The sequence below is a fragment of the Fulmarus glacialis genome, unplaced genomic scaffold (genome assembly GCF_000690835.1).
Source record: "Fulmarus glacialis isolate BGI_N327 unplaced genomic scaffold, ASM69083v1 scaffold3706, whole genome shotgun sequence".
Classification (NCBI taxonomy): Eukaryota; Metazoa; Chordata; class Aves; order Procellariiformes; family Procellariidae; genus Fulmarus; species Fulmarus glacialis.
The window spans coordinates 157,446-173,719 of NW_009217388.1; the positions used below are offsets into that span (position 1 = coordinate 157,446).

Sequence of the window (16,274 nt, forward strand, 5' to 3'; positions counted from 1 at the left end):
GGGAAGCGAAGGATGATGGGGCTGGAGCCAGATTACAGAAGGAAAAATTCAGGCTGTGGGAGAAAATAGTGGTAGGACCAGAGGAGGGAAAACCAACTTGCTTCAACTGCCTTTCCTTCTACTGCCAAATGTCCTATTCCACGTCCTGAAGGAGGATACGGGGAGAATATGGTCTGTGTTTCCCAGCAGACAGCATCCCAACCGCAGTCCCGCACTTCCCCTATGCCTGCAGCCTGCCCACAGAAGGGCAGCGAGGCTGGGGCTGGCCGGGGCAGCTGCTGGGAGGACAGGCAGCATCCCTGTGCCTCTTGCCGCCTGCCAGTCCTCACCTCCTCTCTGAGGGCAGGGAAGGGAGAAGCATCTGCTCCTGGGCGTTGGTAGAGCCCAGGACAGTCTGTGCTTCCTCCTGAAGGCAGAGAGGGGCTGTGCCCGGATCACTGGATTGATACGCAGAGACTGATGTTGTTTTACTTACGCAAAGCTCTGCACCATGAGCCCTACTTTATTGCAAATAAGCAGGTGATCTTTTTAATCCAGTATAGAGTCCAACAGAGCATGCATACGATACAGCACATGCGGCTGAAAACAAGGGCACGGCACTAGCTAACCACCAGAAGGGAGAAGGGGTAAACCCTGCGGCTCTCGGAGCGGCTCTGCTGAGCAGAGCAGCCTGGCAAGGTGGGTAAAATAGTCCTGAGGCTCTGTGCTGCAGCTCGTTTCTGTGGGTTATTGGAGTCTCCTACACTCCCTTGCAGTTGTTGCAGGGCTAATGACACTGTAATACCACTGGTACCAGATTTTGGTGAAGGTTGGACTGCTCACACTGGTATTGTTATAAAGTCACTAGTGAGCGGAGATTCAGTGGAATGGCAACAGCTCTCTGGAAGGATCTGCCTGTATCATTAATCTGCCACATTATTTAATTGTGAGCTAGAATCCAGGATGGCACATTATCTGCTAGTTTTGTCCTTGTGAATATCCAGTGGAAGGAGATTAATAATCCAGATGGCTGGCAAAATGTTTGTTTTATCATGCTTTCTGATTATTATGAGACTATGAGCCCTCAGTGCCTATTCAAGTAAAAATGTCCTCTATATACAGTGTACGCATTCAGCAGTCTAAATATATAATAATTACAGGTCAGCTAATGTTGGAAGGGTGCCATTTGGTGATTTTATGCACCATTTGGGTATAGCTGCAAATTGATACATCACTTTTCTACAGATTTTATATAAATCACAGGTAATATTAACTAGCACAATGAAATGATCAGCTCTCTCTGGCTCCCAGAACTGGATCCTTAGGCAAGAGGGGCTTTTTTATTTGACTATTTTACTTTTATCTGCCTCTGCAAATTATTATGTTAGGCAGGAGCTGGTCCTGACTTCCTAATTAGGGTTGAATTTTGAAATAGGACTGTGAGCCTCATGATAAGCCTGTTCTTCTCCACATGTAGGGTGGCCTTCCAGTGCGAAACGTCACTTAGGACTAGCATTATGCAACTTGAATTTTTTGTCCCTGTAGTTTTTCTTGGTTTCTTTTAATTAATTCTTAATACAAAGCGTTTGAAATGGTTCTCGGGGCAGGCTTCATTGTTTGGCATGCTGGACCTTTTTAATGGTGTGGGGGAGAGCCACACAGTGCCGTATTATTTCAGAGCCCATGCTTTTTTACATTGCACTGAAGGCTGATTTATTATTGTAAGGTTGTTGATGATTACTGAACAGCTGTTATTATTTATTCTTTAAAAAAAAAAAAATTGGCATTGGGTGCAGTAATTCAGGCTGGTATCCCAAACACCCCGTCTGTGCCAAGCCACAGCCCCTAATTGCTGAGGAGGAGAGGACAGGAGCCTAGAGAGACTTCTTGAAATCCAAGTGAGCGGCAGAACTGACAAGCTGCCAGGGAACTGAAGTCCCATCTCTGCTTTGTGGAGAGCCCCACAGGAGCTTCATAGGGGTGGCAGCCACCCATCCTGAGCAGGGAAGACTGGGGAGATGAGGTGAAACTGGGAGAAAACTAGAATTTTGAAGTTTCTTTTATAAAAGAAGATATTTGCACTGGGAGGGGGGTACATCTGTGCATTTGTGTCCAGTGCATGTTGGAAAAGCTGGGGAAGAGAGAGCCCTTTTTCCATTAGTGGTATCTCATTGTTATCCGCAGCAACGGAGGTCAAGCATTTCAGGCAGGAGAGTGTTTTTGGGAGAGTCACGTGTGTCTAAAACGTAGCGAACACCCTACTTACAGGTGCCTGTGGACTGGGCTAAAATAGGAACGTTTGCAGCATTGTCTAAATCAACTAAATATGACATTTAATAAGTTACTGGGGAAAAAACAGTGTCACCCCCAGTTTGCCTCTTCCACCTTGCTGTCGCCTGCAGCACACCATCGTTGCGGTTTGAGCGAGCAGGTCAGTGAAGCAGAGAGGATCTGGCTTGGGGTGGTGGTGGTGGGTCAGAGGACACAATTAACACTTTAGGTGCAGCCTTCCCTTGTCCCAACATAGCCCAGCTCCTTCTCAGCACAGGCACAAGAGGATTTGAGAGCTGAAATTGCAAAACCAGCCATACTGCGTCAGACCAGAGGTCTGTCTAGCCAGATTGTTGCTCATGGATGAATACAAGAGTGCAGCGAGCCCAGAGTGATGCATTTAAGTCTGTATTTCAAAGTATGCATGAGCTTTTCTAGGCCCTCTGCTTCAACATAAAGTCTGTCAACCTCAAAAATATTCATGAAAAATGTCATTGGTAAGGTAGATTATCCCCGTTTATAGATGGGGAAAGCTTCCACCAGTTTAAGTGATTGGCCCAAGGTCAGCAGCAGAGCTGCTAGTGTACCTCACCTTTTGTGAGTTATAGCCCAAACTTCAAATGATCCCCTGAAAGAATGATCCTTGCTTGAGTTATGGAGAACTTTAGAGGTTAAGACAGAAAGCAGGAGTGTTTGAACAGCACAGTGGGATTAATCCTTTCAGCAGCTGAGGCTGGAGAGCGTGGGGTGGAAGGCACGTTTGGCTTCCTCTGTTACCTATAAAATTGTTGTGTTTGTTTTTAATCTAAAGCAGAAGTCATCTAGACTAGAACTGTAATTTTTTCCTTTTGGGAACATGAATCCTAGCAGGAAGGAGCAAAAATTTCATTAAGGAAAAAAGCAGGACTCCTGAGATTCCCAGATGTGGAAGCAGGGAGTGTTCCTGCAGTGCACAAAAGACAGACCAAATTCTGAGGTTTTCAGAAATCATGAGAGTTTGCAGGCTTGCTATTTGCCTTAGAGTTTCAAAGCCTTTAGAGTTCATGCTTCCCCCCACTACTATTATGATTAGATCTTTCCTGCTTTATTTTTTAAGTGAAAATTGAAATTTTTCTCATGGTCACTTGACTCCAGGAGGTAGAGCTTTAAAAATATCCTCTGTGGCCAAACTGGCTGGAGTGTCATGAAACTCGGTAACAAGCTGTTCCAGTTGGGTTTGGGAGAGCTGCAAAATACCTTTTCATAGTAGCAGGAAGGTAGGATGGAAAGTTATTTTAAACTTCAACCAACAGCTTTTAATACCTACATTAGTCCTGCTTGATTTTCAAAATATATTTGGTTTGGAATGCCAATGAAGCTGTCATGAGGATATATTCCTCAAAGGATTCCCCCTGCAATTCTGTCCTTCCCAGGTCTAGCCCATTTTCTCTTCGGAGGATGGCCCCCAGGTTTTCACAGCAGAGCCCCGGTTAAAATCAGTGTCACTGATGCAAGTAAATTGGCCCCCAAGGTCGTTTTGGCAGACTTATGCCAGCATGGCAGTTACTCAGAAGCAGCATTGGATGTTTATTTTTCATCATAAAACATCATAAAACACTGCTTATGTACGTGAAGCGTTGCTCTATCTCAGTCTAACTGAAACCTCTTCCAGAGCAGAGTGGGGTTTGCTGGGAAGAGGCATGTTTTCTAACTGGCTTTTGGGTTGTTTCTCTGAACAAGTGACATTCTTCTGAGATTTGCTTCAGTATGCCAGGAGAGGTTTTGCATGCTGGATCCCTGTATCTTTGGGTGTGATTAGATCACTAGCTCGCTGCCTTCCCTTGCAGTGACCCAGGGCTCAACCAGGCCTCCCAGTGCTGATGGAAATCCTACAAAAAGCCCTTTCAGAGATCCATGTGCAGCCCCGCAACTGGGAGACCACCTGACCTAGTCCATCTTTGCGGCAGATGCCGCGATGGAGAACCCCGTCCTGTGGGAAGGACCTGGGGACAGGCATGCAGAGCTGCTCCCAGGCATGCTGCATCTCCCAGGGGTTTCCTGTGTCCAAACTGGCATAGCTGGACCTGGCTGGGGTCACTGAACTGCCCTTCTGCAGCACCCAGGGCTGCTCCCCCTTAGGACCAGCCCTGCTTTGACTGCAGCCGAGCCACCCTGGGTCCTGCCAGCACCACAGGACCGCATGGCCATTCTGTGCCCGGACGCACCCCTTCCCCCTGGAGTGCACCGGGACATAAGAAACAAGAGCTGACAGCCATATTCGCTGGGTTTTGCTTCTGCTCTGTCACACAAGACATTAAATTGACTGTCGGCTGCGCTATCTTGGGGAAAGGTATGAAGCCTCTGTACTTTGAGGATGGCTCCTTCATGCAGCGGGAGGAGCGCCGAGGTGGCAGGAGGGGTTATTTCACCTCCTTGGCAGGCTTCAGCATGTCCCTCTGGTCCCCTGAGGTGCAAAAGGAGGTCCCATGTTGGCAATGCAGGGTGGGGGGCAGGTAGAAGATCGCGTGGGCAGAGCAGTCAGGATGCCCGGATCCATCCTGGCTCTGCCAGTCGCTCATTCAGGCAAACGGTCTGCACTGGGTTTCCTGCCCTGGAAAGTGCCCGGCGCTGCCAGGACATGGCGTGAGCACAGCCCGGGGTCAGCAGCGCTCTGCAACGCTCAGCATAGGGCTGATGCCCCCAGAGGGTCCTGCCCCACTGCCAGCAAAGAGGGCATCTTGTCATTTAAACTGGCATTGCTGCCCCACACACCCTCCTGGAAAGTCCCTGATAGCTCCCGGACACAGGGCACAGGTGTGAGCAGGGTGAAAAGTCTGGCTTTTTATTGCTTTGGGGTTTTTTATCCCCTAAGTTTGCGGTATCATTAACATTCTGCTAGAGAAGACATGGGTTTTCTTCAAACATCTCGGCTTCTTGGCCTTTATAACTCACTGTAGGATGACAAAACGTGGGAGCTGTAAGAAATGGTTTAGCAAAACATGCTAAAAAGCAGGGAAGTTAGGAAAGCAGGGAAGGAGCATGGGCAGGTTTAGGTTCTTTTATTTTACTAATTTACAGGAACACAGCCCTTTACAATCTGTTTAAAACTGAATTTAAGCTGAATAATGGGAAAGTATTAAAAACTATTAACACTGAAAGAAGACTGAAAGATCAGGTTAACGACGCAGTTTGTTTTCTGTTTGCGTGGACACAAAGCTCAATGTATTTTTATGTTTGAAAGTCTCCAGTGTTTGGGGCTTTAAATGCTGAGGAGAAAAGTTGCTTCATTTACATAACAACTTTGGTGATCTGTGTAATATAGCAGTATTTCTGTCTGTTTTAAGGTTTATTTAATGTTTGCTTAGAAACTATGCTGAGCCAAATTGGAGTTGGTCAGAGTTATTTTAAGCAGGTTTTATTTGGGGGAAAAGGTAACAAAAGGAGGCACTTGATCCATATGTTGTGTGCAGAGCACAGTCGTCTTCAAAGACACAGAGACTGGGAGGCAGCGCTATTTTTTAGTTTACAAGTTCAGTGTGTGTTTTTTATTTGATGATGGAAAGAAAATTCAGTGTGCTGAACATGCAGTGATCCTTTTTCATTGCTTTTTGCAATTTGTTTCAATTTAGAGTATTCAGTGCCGAGGGGTGCTTGGCACCCCATCCAAAGCTGCCCTCAGCCTCTCCAGGTTTCAGGAGACTTACTCAGCCAGGCTGATCTCAGTGCGGTTTAGGGATCACCATCTCAGGATGCTGAGATAGGGCATTTGCCTGAGCGAGAAAGGCTTTTCATGTGAAATGATGAGGAAGGCTGCTGTGAAATGAAAATCAATGCTCATTCACAAATCCTGGCCTGGAAAGTTTACAGAAAACTCAGTGCCACAACCCGGTGAGCCTGGGCTGATGTTCACATTCATTCAGATTTCTGAACCAGACGTATCTTGACCTTCTTAAATCAGTCACCTGTGAAGGGCTTATCCCTCCTCCCAGAGGTTTCTTTCTGTTCGGACAGACCCCAGCTGATGGTGTGCGGGAACTGGGACAAGCAGTGCTTTACACTAGTAACTGCAGTTTTCTTTAGGTTGATCTGTTTTACATATGTACCTCTTGGTTCAGAGCACTTGACAGCATCCAACAGTCCAGTTCCCTTTCACATGATTATTTTATATCTGGGATCAAAACTGTCAACACTTGAAATCCCTTTGCTTACGAGAGGAACTTGGCAGTGTGCAGGGAACCATTTGGGGCTGGTTGCACCAGTATAAAAATGGACTGTCTGGGCTGTAAGCTGTGCATCGCTGGCAAGAGCATTGCCGATGCTGTAAGGGGGGAGTCGATCCAGTATCTCCCAGAGTCATGCAACCCAAGACCCAGCCTACTTTCACTCGTTGGCTTCCTGATGCTTTTATGAATAAGCCTGTTGCTCTCCCCTCTTCTCCTCGCAGCTATGGGTAAACCAAGAAGATGGAGTGGAGGAGGGAACCAGCGATGTGCAGAATGGCCATTTGGATCCAAGCGCCGACTGCCTCTGTCTCGGCAGGGACGGCAGGACCGTTCAGAACCGAGACCAGATGAGAGCCAACGTCATCAATGAAATCATGAGCACGGAGCGCCACTACATCAAGCACCTCAAGGACATTTGCGAGGTACATGGGAGTTGTGATGATGGGGTACTGCAGCAGGACGTGGGATGGGCTGTTGAGAGCCAAGGACTGGGTTTGTCCTTGGGTGATGGGGGAAAAAGATGCAGTGTGTTTGAGTACTGTGTCTAATAGAGGAGCAGCATCTGTCAATAAGTATTGATACTTCTGAGAATTTTCCGCTGGATCTGATAATTACCTTTAGTTTGTATTAACTGAAAGTACAATTTTGTGACCTTTTTTCCATACCTCTTTGACTAAAAAATGATGAGGTTGAGATCCTTCAAGCAGTCCTCTTAATTAAAACCCGATGCCATCCCCTTTTGAACTTGTGATTGAGGAAATTAGGTTGTAATTAAACCAATCAGTTACCCATTTCATCTGTGTCTTTCATGTCGGGTTCACAATTTCCCCTGGCTCAGGATGGCCCCCGTTTGCCTTTTCTTACAGCGAGACTGAGAGCAAAGTGTTTTCACCATGGGAAATGAAGTACATTACATTTATCCACTGTAAGGGAACCAGCAAGCAAGTGAACTTTGGTGACTGACCCCTCACGTCCCCAACTTGATTCTCCTTCATTATGTTACAATTAACCCCTACAACCCCTTACTGACCTGCAGCATACAGAACTAGTGCCGCAAGCTAAGCCCAAAGTGCAGTGCATGCGGTGCTGGGTGTTTGGGGAGGAAAATGCACGGCTGCACTGGAGAGTGTTGCAGGACACCTTGGGCATTGTGTGTAGAGCATATACTTATCGCTAAGAGGCAGACAGTTTGTTAGCACTAAAATCAAAGTCCATGGCTTTCAGCTCATCCCTCTGAGTGTTTAGGATTTAGCGAGCCTGTGCCCAGTCTTTGCAGAGTCAATGTGCTAAAGCCCCTTGTGAATTCTGCTTAGAAAAATGTCTTCCTCCCTTCATACTTGCTACTTTTCTATTGACAAGGCAAAGCAGCCATCCAAAAAGCATCTATGATGCTTTTCAAATAGAGAAGAGTCGTGGGATTTCAATTTGGAAACAAATGAGCTTAATTTCGCTGTGCTATTTCAGTCAGAGGGCTTTGCATTGAAGAAGGGAAGAACTGCAGGAACTTTTCCACATATTGTTTCTTTTCCTGCATTTGCACTTTTCTGTTGAAAAACTAAATAAACCTTAACTTGCATTTCCCAGCCATGTCACCATGCTTTTTCCAAATCAGATTCTCAGGAGATACAGATAGGTATAGCTTCAGCGACATCTGTGGAGTAACACTGATATACTAACGATATGTCCCAGATATGAAAGATATCTCTAAGGCTCTTGCCTTGCTCTGTGTGATGCAAAATAGTATTGAGGGGATAAATCCAGGTACAGCACCAGGAAATTATTCAGCTGCCTTTCTTAAAGAAGGAGGAGGACTGAAATGGGCATTCTCATCTGCAAAATAATGGGCTGTCCCTTGCTGGAGAGAGCCTCATTGTGCTCAGTTTAATCAGAGCAATCCATTTGCCTCGAGAAGGCTTGGAGACAGCTCAGTGATCCCAGGCATGTCGGCATAGCATGACGTGACTGTTTCTATTTGTGCATAAGAGGAGGGGGACTGGAGACGGAGAGACGCGGGCCAGCTTGAGCTCCTCCCAGCGCTACTGGATGAATTTGTACAGAGGTGTTATTTGTGCCAAAGAACGAGTAGACTCCAGACAACCGCTGATGAGATGCAGAAGTGCTGTTGACAGTGGCAAATTCCCCTCTTCCCTTTGCTTTTTATTTTAAGGTGTCAGGACAAACAGCAGTGATATGACGTATTGGAGGGGATGAAAGAGGAGTTCTGGCTGGGTGGCGAAGGTTGAGCCTGATTTAGTACTGAGTTTAGCAGTGTGTAGTTATACTCTTGTTGCTGAGCTATAATGAATAACAATTCCTAATACCAGCGAGGCACCTTAAGATGTGTGGTTGTTATCAGAGGACCGTAGCCCAGCTAGGTGATTAAGAGCCCTCCAATTGCTCTTTTCTGCTTCAGGATGTATTTCACTACCTGCTACTATATTATTATACACCATGTTATTATTCATAATACCCATGACACTAGTCCTGCCAAGTCAGGAGCTCGCAAGCTAGCCAGCACCAGAATGAAAATTACCTGCACAAGCCAAGACCTGTGTGAAGCAGCTGGCTTGGAGGGGAATTCCCCACCACAGCAAAGCCATATTGCTGCTGTTGTGCCCTTGCTTAGAGTATGAAGGACTGACTGCTGCTTAGTGAAACAGTTTTGTGAAGATTTTTATTAGAGGTAAAATGTGGATTTTTCCCTGGACTGCATTATAAGGAGTGGATGGATCGTTATTCTGAAATATCACCAAGGGGAAAAGAAAGAAAAAGGAATTTAGTCTTAAGGAAATATCCTGCATTAGGAATTTCAGGCTTGGTGGTTAGAGCTTAGAAAAATAATAAGCTACTGAAAACTAAGCTTTTATAATGGGTAGCAATAGGCAGCCTTACTGGCAGGCAGTGCTGTAAAGCATCACATATATGCATGGCCATCTCCAGGCTTGAAAAGGTATCCCCCTGCACCTGGGGTTTGATCCTGGGAGGATGCAGGAGGGCGCAGGGTCTGTCCGTGACATGGCAGCAGTGACACCAGCAGCGCAGCAGAGGTGCTCAGTCAGGACGGGTACCTTGATGAGAGCAGAGGGCCAGGCAGGTGGGGAGCGCAGGTGGAAGAACGAGACGCAGGAGGGCTGCAAAGAGCAGGGTGCCGTGCTCTGAGAAATGAGCAGGATTTGGACCAGCACATGGATCAGGAAGACAAGGCTAAATTTAAGGAGGTGTTAGAGGGAGAAGTGACAGAGCTTGGATGGGAATAGTGAGGCAATTGGGAGATCAAAGGAAACCTCCGTATTATGAGTAATTTGGGGGTGGGAGGTTAGAAAGGCCAGCCAACTTCTAGTGCTGCGTTTTGCTCTTTTCCAAGTAATTTCACTTTGAATTTATTTTTTAATAATGTTGACTGGATTCCACCTAAGCTTTGCTTTAGTGCCAGGACAGCTCTGAATGCCATGTGGAAAACATCTCATTGCATCTTAGCTGTCAAGCTGGGTCTGTTGTGCAGAGCTGATGGGACAAGTTTTCACGTGGTCTGGATGGCATTAGCCTGACTCATTCTCAGAAAGGGATAAAATCCACTTTTTTGTGCTGCTTCAGAGCAAAGCAGCGTAAAATCTTCTTGGCAGCAATGTGGCCCTCCTTCAGAGGACCACATCTGAGGAGCTGCTGGCCCCTTTGTATGACCAGTTTCTCATCCATGGATACCAGAGTGGAGGGCAACTCTGCAGAAAGCTCTTTGGATCGATGGGGATATATATACTACATATATGTGTTCCCCGATGTGCGATTTGTAGCTGTCTTTCACAGCCTGCCTGTGCACACGTCATTTTTCTGTTTTGGAGCTGGCTGCTTCTTGCCCTTTTGAGGAACAGGCTTGTGTTCCTGCAGGACTTTATTTTATATTTTAGGTGGGCCCCAATGCAATCACAGTGCCTGACATTCAGCACTTGCTGTAGGCCGGTATTTGAATAAGTGCTTTAGAGTCCTGACTGCCTAGTCCAGACATGGCTCTAGTTTGCCTTTTCAATGCAAACAGTCTCAACTTTGTTCTTGTGCTTATTCTTGGTATGTGCGTATCGGCAAACGCTCACCTGGATGCTGCGAGCGCTGCTCTAGAGAAGAGTATTTTTATAGCCCAAATGGTGCTGGTCCAAACCGAGGGATGGTCTACAGGACAGTGTAGACAGCCCCCAAACTGGCTCAGGGATGGAAGGAAACTGGAATATCATCACAACTGCCTTTGAAGTTATAGCCTGCAGTGGCTATCATCTCCTCATTCTCTCCTTCACCTTGCTCTCAGCCGGACAAGAAGGATGGATGGATTGGCCACCTCTCCTGCTTGTCTCTAAACCCACTCTGAGGGGGGGGGGAGAAAACTTAGCACTTAACCTCCTGCAAATACTTCCCAACTTTGGCCTATACTTCAGGGACTACATGGAAAAGTACTTTAAAAAGAGACAGTTTGGCAGCTATTTTTAGGTATTAATTGAGCAAAACACACTCCAACATCTGCTCATCAGTCAGCTATCCCTTTGCTGAGCAAACCTGACGGGATGAGCAGAGGAAGATGGCATTGTTTTATGTAACAGAAGTAAGTTTACTGGAAAAACTATGCAGCAGCCTTCTAGCTGGCTCTTGCTGTGTATTACATATAAATCTTCAGTCTCCCCTTTGCTGGCTTGTGCTGGAAACCAATCCTCCAAACACACAAGCTGGATAGAGGATAACGCTTGGGAACTCCATGCGTTCTTTTATTTTCCGTGTGGTTTTATAGGTGCCTGTGCAGAAATGTGCTGCTTCAGCTTCTCTGAAACACGTGACTCAGGCAAAATGATGAACCAGCACAGGGAGGACAGGGAGTATTCAAGACGGCAGTCGCAGCCAATAGCAACCCCAGGGCTGAAAGACGTTCACATAAAGCATCCAGTGACTGATTGCACAGAACAGTATGCGAGAAGGGAGGCTGGCTTGCAGGCAGCCTGCAGCATGCAGCGGGGCAAACGTCCTAACACAAACGGCTTGAGGCAGTCATTCAGCGCTGCTAGCACCGAAGCCAGTTGAAAAAGAGCCTGGCCTCGTGGGCAAGTGCACATCTTTTTTCTTTTTTTTTTTTTTTTTGAAAGCTGTTCTGAGATAAGCAGGTAAACATGAAAAGCAGCATGGAAAGATATTCTGCATTATTCCTTGCTACTTTGAATTTTTATTTGCCCTGCAACTGTCCTGCAGTGTGGGAACCAGCCTGCTCCCATTCCTCCTGGCCTTGAAAAATGAGAGAGGGAAACCCAGGGAAATGAGTCATCAAGGAGCTCCTGGAAGAAGAGAGACCTAGATTTAGTAAATGCAGAAAGTATTCCATAACCCAAGCTTTCCAGCTGAAAAAGCCAGCAAATTCAGGGTAACAGCATCCTTCTAGCTAAGCTGGACATCACAGACATTGGTTCTTTGCCAGGTCGGCCAAAGTTGCGTTTGTCATTCATCTTTTTGAAGTTCTCCCTCTCAGGAACCACATGGTGAGGCTGAAGGACAGTTTATTACAGCGTTCAAATAGTTCGCATTGTGGACCAGCAGCTGCCTGTCACCAGCTGGCAGTTCGTCTGTGTGACTAAGCATCTAGAGTTCCCAAATATAGCCATTCAACTGGAGCTGTTGGCATTTTTTTCCCTTCTTTTTTTTTCTCTTCATATATAATAAAGGCAGGCAAAGTCATCTCATGATGACCCCCATGTTATTTCTTTTCAGTCAAGAGGCTGCAGTCCAGACCAGGCCAGCATAGCATCTGATATATGGCCTTGCAAAGTTTCTAGTCTAAATTGTCCAGACGGGCGAAGCACGGGGGGGATGAAGTGATTTGCTCAATGTCACACAGGTCAGCGGCAGAGCCAGAAATTCAGCCCAGGCATCCCAACCCTCCATGTGTCACCCCATCCCCTCGACCACATGTGCTTCAGGCAAACGTGTTTGAAGTCCTCATGATTCAGCTGAAACCAGGATGGCAAGTTCATGGATAAGGCAGGGTCAGCAAAACAGGGAGGCAGACAGAACTTGGTGTGCTACGCTTTTTTCCAAAATATTGATCCACTCGCTCTTTTTAGGTCAGGAGGTCTTCAGAGCAGTGCTTGCCTACTGATTTGTGTTCGTATAATGTCCAGCTAAGCTCAGGCTCAGTACCAATGGGTATCATGGGCAGATGAAGAATAAGCAAGGAGGATCTTTTTATTGTTGCACTGGACCAAGATGCAGGAGAGCTGAGTTGTTTCCAAATCTACTGCAAATTCATTCTGTGTTTTTGGAAAATTTCCTTAAACTCTCTACATCCTACTTCTTCCTCTCTCTTTCTCCATTTGACTTTAATGTTCTTTACTCAATAAAGGAGCCTGATATTTGTACAGAGAAGGGTCCAAAGCCTTTTCCTCTGGTCCCACTTGAGAAAGGAAGAAAAGCAATGGAAGAATAGTTGAGAAAACAGGAGAAAAATTCTCCTTCATTTTACTCTGTTTGGAATAGCATATTTGTGCTAATGGAATGGAGGGTATAGAAAACAAAATTAAAATAATGCTGCTTTCCTCTAGATGGCATTGATCAGCAGCTTGGGCTGCTCCCACTGTGGCTCCCTTGCTTGGGCAAGCCAAAACACCTACCCAACCTACTGCATCGCCTTTGGGCTTCCCCGCCATGACACTCACAGGACAACAGCCTCCCGCTTTTGTCTCAGACTCAGGAAGATGAATAATGGGGGGGATAAACCATGTTGCCTCCCAAGTCAGGGAGTGCTTGAAGAGTGTCTTCCTTCAACATTTCACTTGGTGCTGAAACAACTAGGGTGGTTACACCCTCCATACCCTCTTCCTAGACCAAGGGCACACAACCACACATTAATAAAGTATTTCTCAGCATGATTATCAGCTTCCTTGTCCTGATTGCTGTGGCTAAAAGGAGAAATCAGAGTGGGCAGATGATCAAACAGCCCCTCGCAGCTTTCTCTCTAGTACCATGTGCCACTGAAGAGGACATGGAAACTGCAGTGTTTGTAGGAGCTACCCTGGATATTGGGTATTGCGAGGCAGTGATTTTTGAAGGAACAGGCACACAATAGTGTAACACACCTCTTTGAAGCTATCAACCAAATTTTGCTGTTCTCTGCAGCACAGGTAGGGGCAGAGCCGTTTCAGGCTGTGCTGGTTGAGATCTTTGAGGAACCTTCCCTTTGCAAAACTGCTTCATGCAAAATGCTGAGGGACATTGAGGCAGAACCCAGCGCTGTCCTCCCAGCGCACTCGACACACGCTGTCTCCAGCGTCTCCTGACGCAGGAGCCCTGTGCATACTGGGTCTGGCACATCCTTAGCAAGAGTAGTGCTGTGGGTCTGCTGTAGGTTGCAGTGGGAGCAACAGTTGCAAATGAGATGTTGTCTATCAAAAAAAGGACTCGTAGTGTTTAAAGGCATGTTTTGCTTATTGCATGCTTACTCATAGACAGGAGTTGATGGAGACTGTCATGGATTTTGTTTTCAGAGCCATTTTCTGGTTTTGTTTTTACTTGCTCCTTCCTCAAGAATAATCTGGGAGCAGCCTCAGTATAAATGTTTGGGTTATTTTATGGATTGTTCTTTCTTGCTCCTTACAGGGTTACTTAAAGCAGTGCCGGAAGAGGAGGGATATGTTCAGTGATGAACAGCTAAAAATCATCTTTGGTAACATCGAAGATATCTACAGATTTCAGATGGGTTTTGTCCGGGACTTGGAGAAACAGTACAACAACGAGGACCCCCATCTCAGTGAAATCGGACCATGTTTCCTTGAACACGTAAGTTAATTTGGTATTTTTGTTTGGGAGTTTTGGGGTTGGTTTTGGGGGACGGGGGGCGGAGGCAGAGGAGTAGCAGAAAAAGTCAGGAGGCAGGAACCACTCAGAATAACTTTTGTGCATCAATACTGTTCTAGTTACATATCAGGGACTACTCCATGGCTCTCCGTTATGTCGTGAGATATAGAGAAGGGAGAATTTAAGGTGAAGCATATAGTTGGATAACCCCCCAGTACATTTGAATCACGACACTTTTTCACATCCACCCTACTCACCTACTCCCCACCTTCTTTTGCTCTTCAGAATATGCCTTAAACCCACTCACAGGCCATCCTAATCAGGTCATGGATGACCAGAAGGTTGGAAGAGGTAAGAGAGTCCAGAGAAGTAAAAAGAGGCCTTAGTTGTGTGTTACACAAAAAAAGTAGAGGAGATCAAATGCCTGGGCTGTTTGCTGTGGCACCGAGGTGCACTTGCAAGGGATGAAAAACCCACGCAGCTTCAGTTGCCTTCCCCTGCGGAGCTGTTGGGCCGGGTGGCGAGGTCCCAGCTCGTGCTTCTTGCTGCCCGGGTGGCAGCAGGGCAGCAGATACTCTCTCACGCTAAGTGCATGCTGAACAGAACATTTTAGCTGACGATATAGTCCTGAAGGCTTTTGCCCAGCCCATCGTACTGTTACATAAGCCACGTACTACAGGAGCTGATAAATTGGCCAGTGTTGTAAATATGTCAGGAAATGTCAAGAAAATTATAGTCCTGCAGTTCTAGGGTTTCCTTTAGGGAGAATGAAGTGCTGTATGAGAGCTTACGTATGAGGTGCTCCAACCCGGGATGCGGATCCTGTACTGTGTTACCTCGTTACTTACAGTCAGGGCTGAGCTGGCAACAGTTCACTTCTTATTAGAGAAATTTCGTGACACTTCAGCAGGGCATCCCTAAAAAGGTTCACAGCATCTCTTAAGCATCATTGGTCTTCTAATTGAAAAGCAGGTTTCTTTTTGAGAAGTTGCATGATGGCGTTAACATTGCTCATTTTTATCAGAGCCTGCAATCTCTGCTGCTTGCTTCCAAAGCAGCATCATATTCCACCTCTGTGCTAAAAAGATGTAGGAAATCTTGGTGAGAATCAGTAGCTAAAACTTCATGTCTTGAAGCTGCACTGTCAATTCATTTATAGTGGAAACAGTAAGAATTACTACTGTTATTTGGAGGAATACCTGACACTCATCTGTCATCAGATAGGGGCTGAAAGCTGGCTAATAAACTCCTGATAAATTATCCCTGTTTAGCCATTTGGGGAAACAGAGGGATGAGGACATTAAGATCCTGTTATATGGATCTGCAAAGCATCTTGTTCCTCATCTGCTTCAAGAAGAGAGAGGTGTCAGTGCTAGGCTCTTGGTCAAGATGGGGATGGGAAAGAAACGGGGCTCCCCTGTTCCCAGAAAGGCAGGTTATTTGGGCCCTTTGGGACTGAGAAATAAGAATTTGCTGGTCAAGTGTATTTTTAAAAAAAAGAATCTGTCCTTTCTATAGTTTGTAAGGCATTGGCATCAACCTGACGTAGCATCTCAGGCTGTTGACCTTATATCTTATATGGGCTTATATCTGGGCTGTCTCAACTACAGTCTTAATATGTGATATGGGGCAGTCAGTTTGTGTCTGTCCCTCCCTTCCCGTGTAATCTTTCTTTGACCTTTCGTCTGCCTTATCCGTGTGGCCCAGATGAATCAATCCTGGGTTAAGGGTGATGAACTGCCATGGCCCCATCTGTGGTCAGTGAAGGCAGAAAAAGGAGATTCCAACAAAATTAGCACAAAAAGACTTGTTAGACCAGTGCAAAGGGTGGGTGGGCACAGGCGTGGCTTTTTTTCTTTGTTTTTCCAGTCTTTGCTATTTTCTGGCTCTCTGGTCTTGGGGAAATCCATACAGTGGTTGGTGCCTTGTGTTCCCTGTTGGTAAAAGGAATTTCAAATACACCCAGCTCCTAAACGCTTGCCAGGTGCTTCATGATCTTTCAGG

At 46.2% G+C, this 16,274-nt stretch overlaps 1 protein-coding gene across 1 annotated transcript in view; it reads left to right on the top strand.

The window, feature by feature from the left end:
• ARHGEF9 (Cdc42 guanine nucleotide exchange factor (GEF) 9) overlaps positions 1-16,274 on the top strand; it is a 65,547-nt gene that overhangs the window by 6,173 nt on the left and 43,100 nt on the right. Inside the window, exons 2-3 of the mRNA XM_009579642.1 lie at positions 6,674-6,874; positions 14,073-14,252. Coding sequence (XP_009577937.1) covers positions 6,674-6,874; positions 14,073-14,252 — 381 coding nt within the window. The remainder of the gene's footprint in view (positions 1-6,673; positions 6,875-14,072; positions 14,253-16,274) is intronic.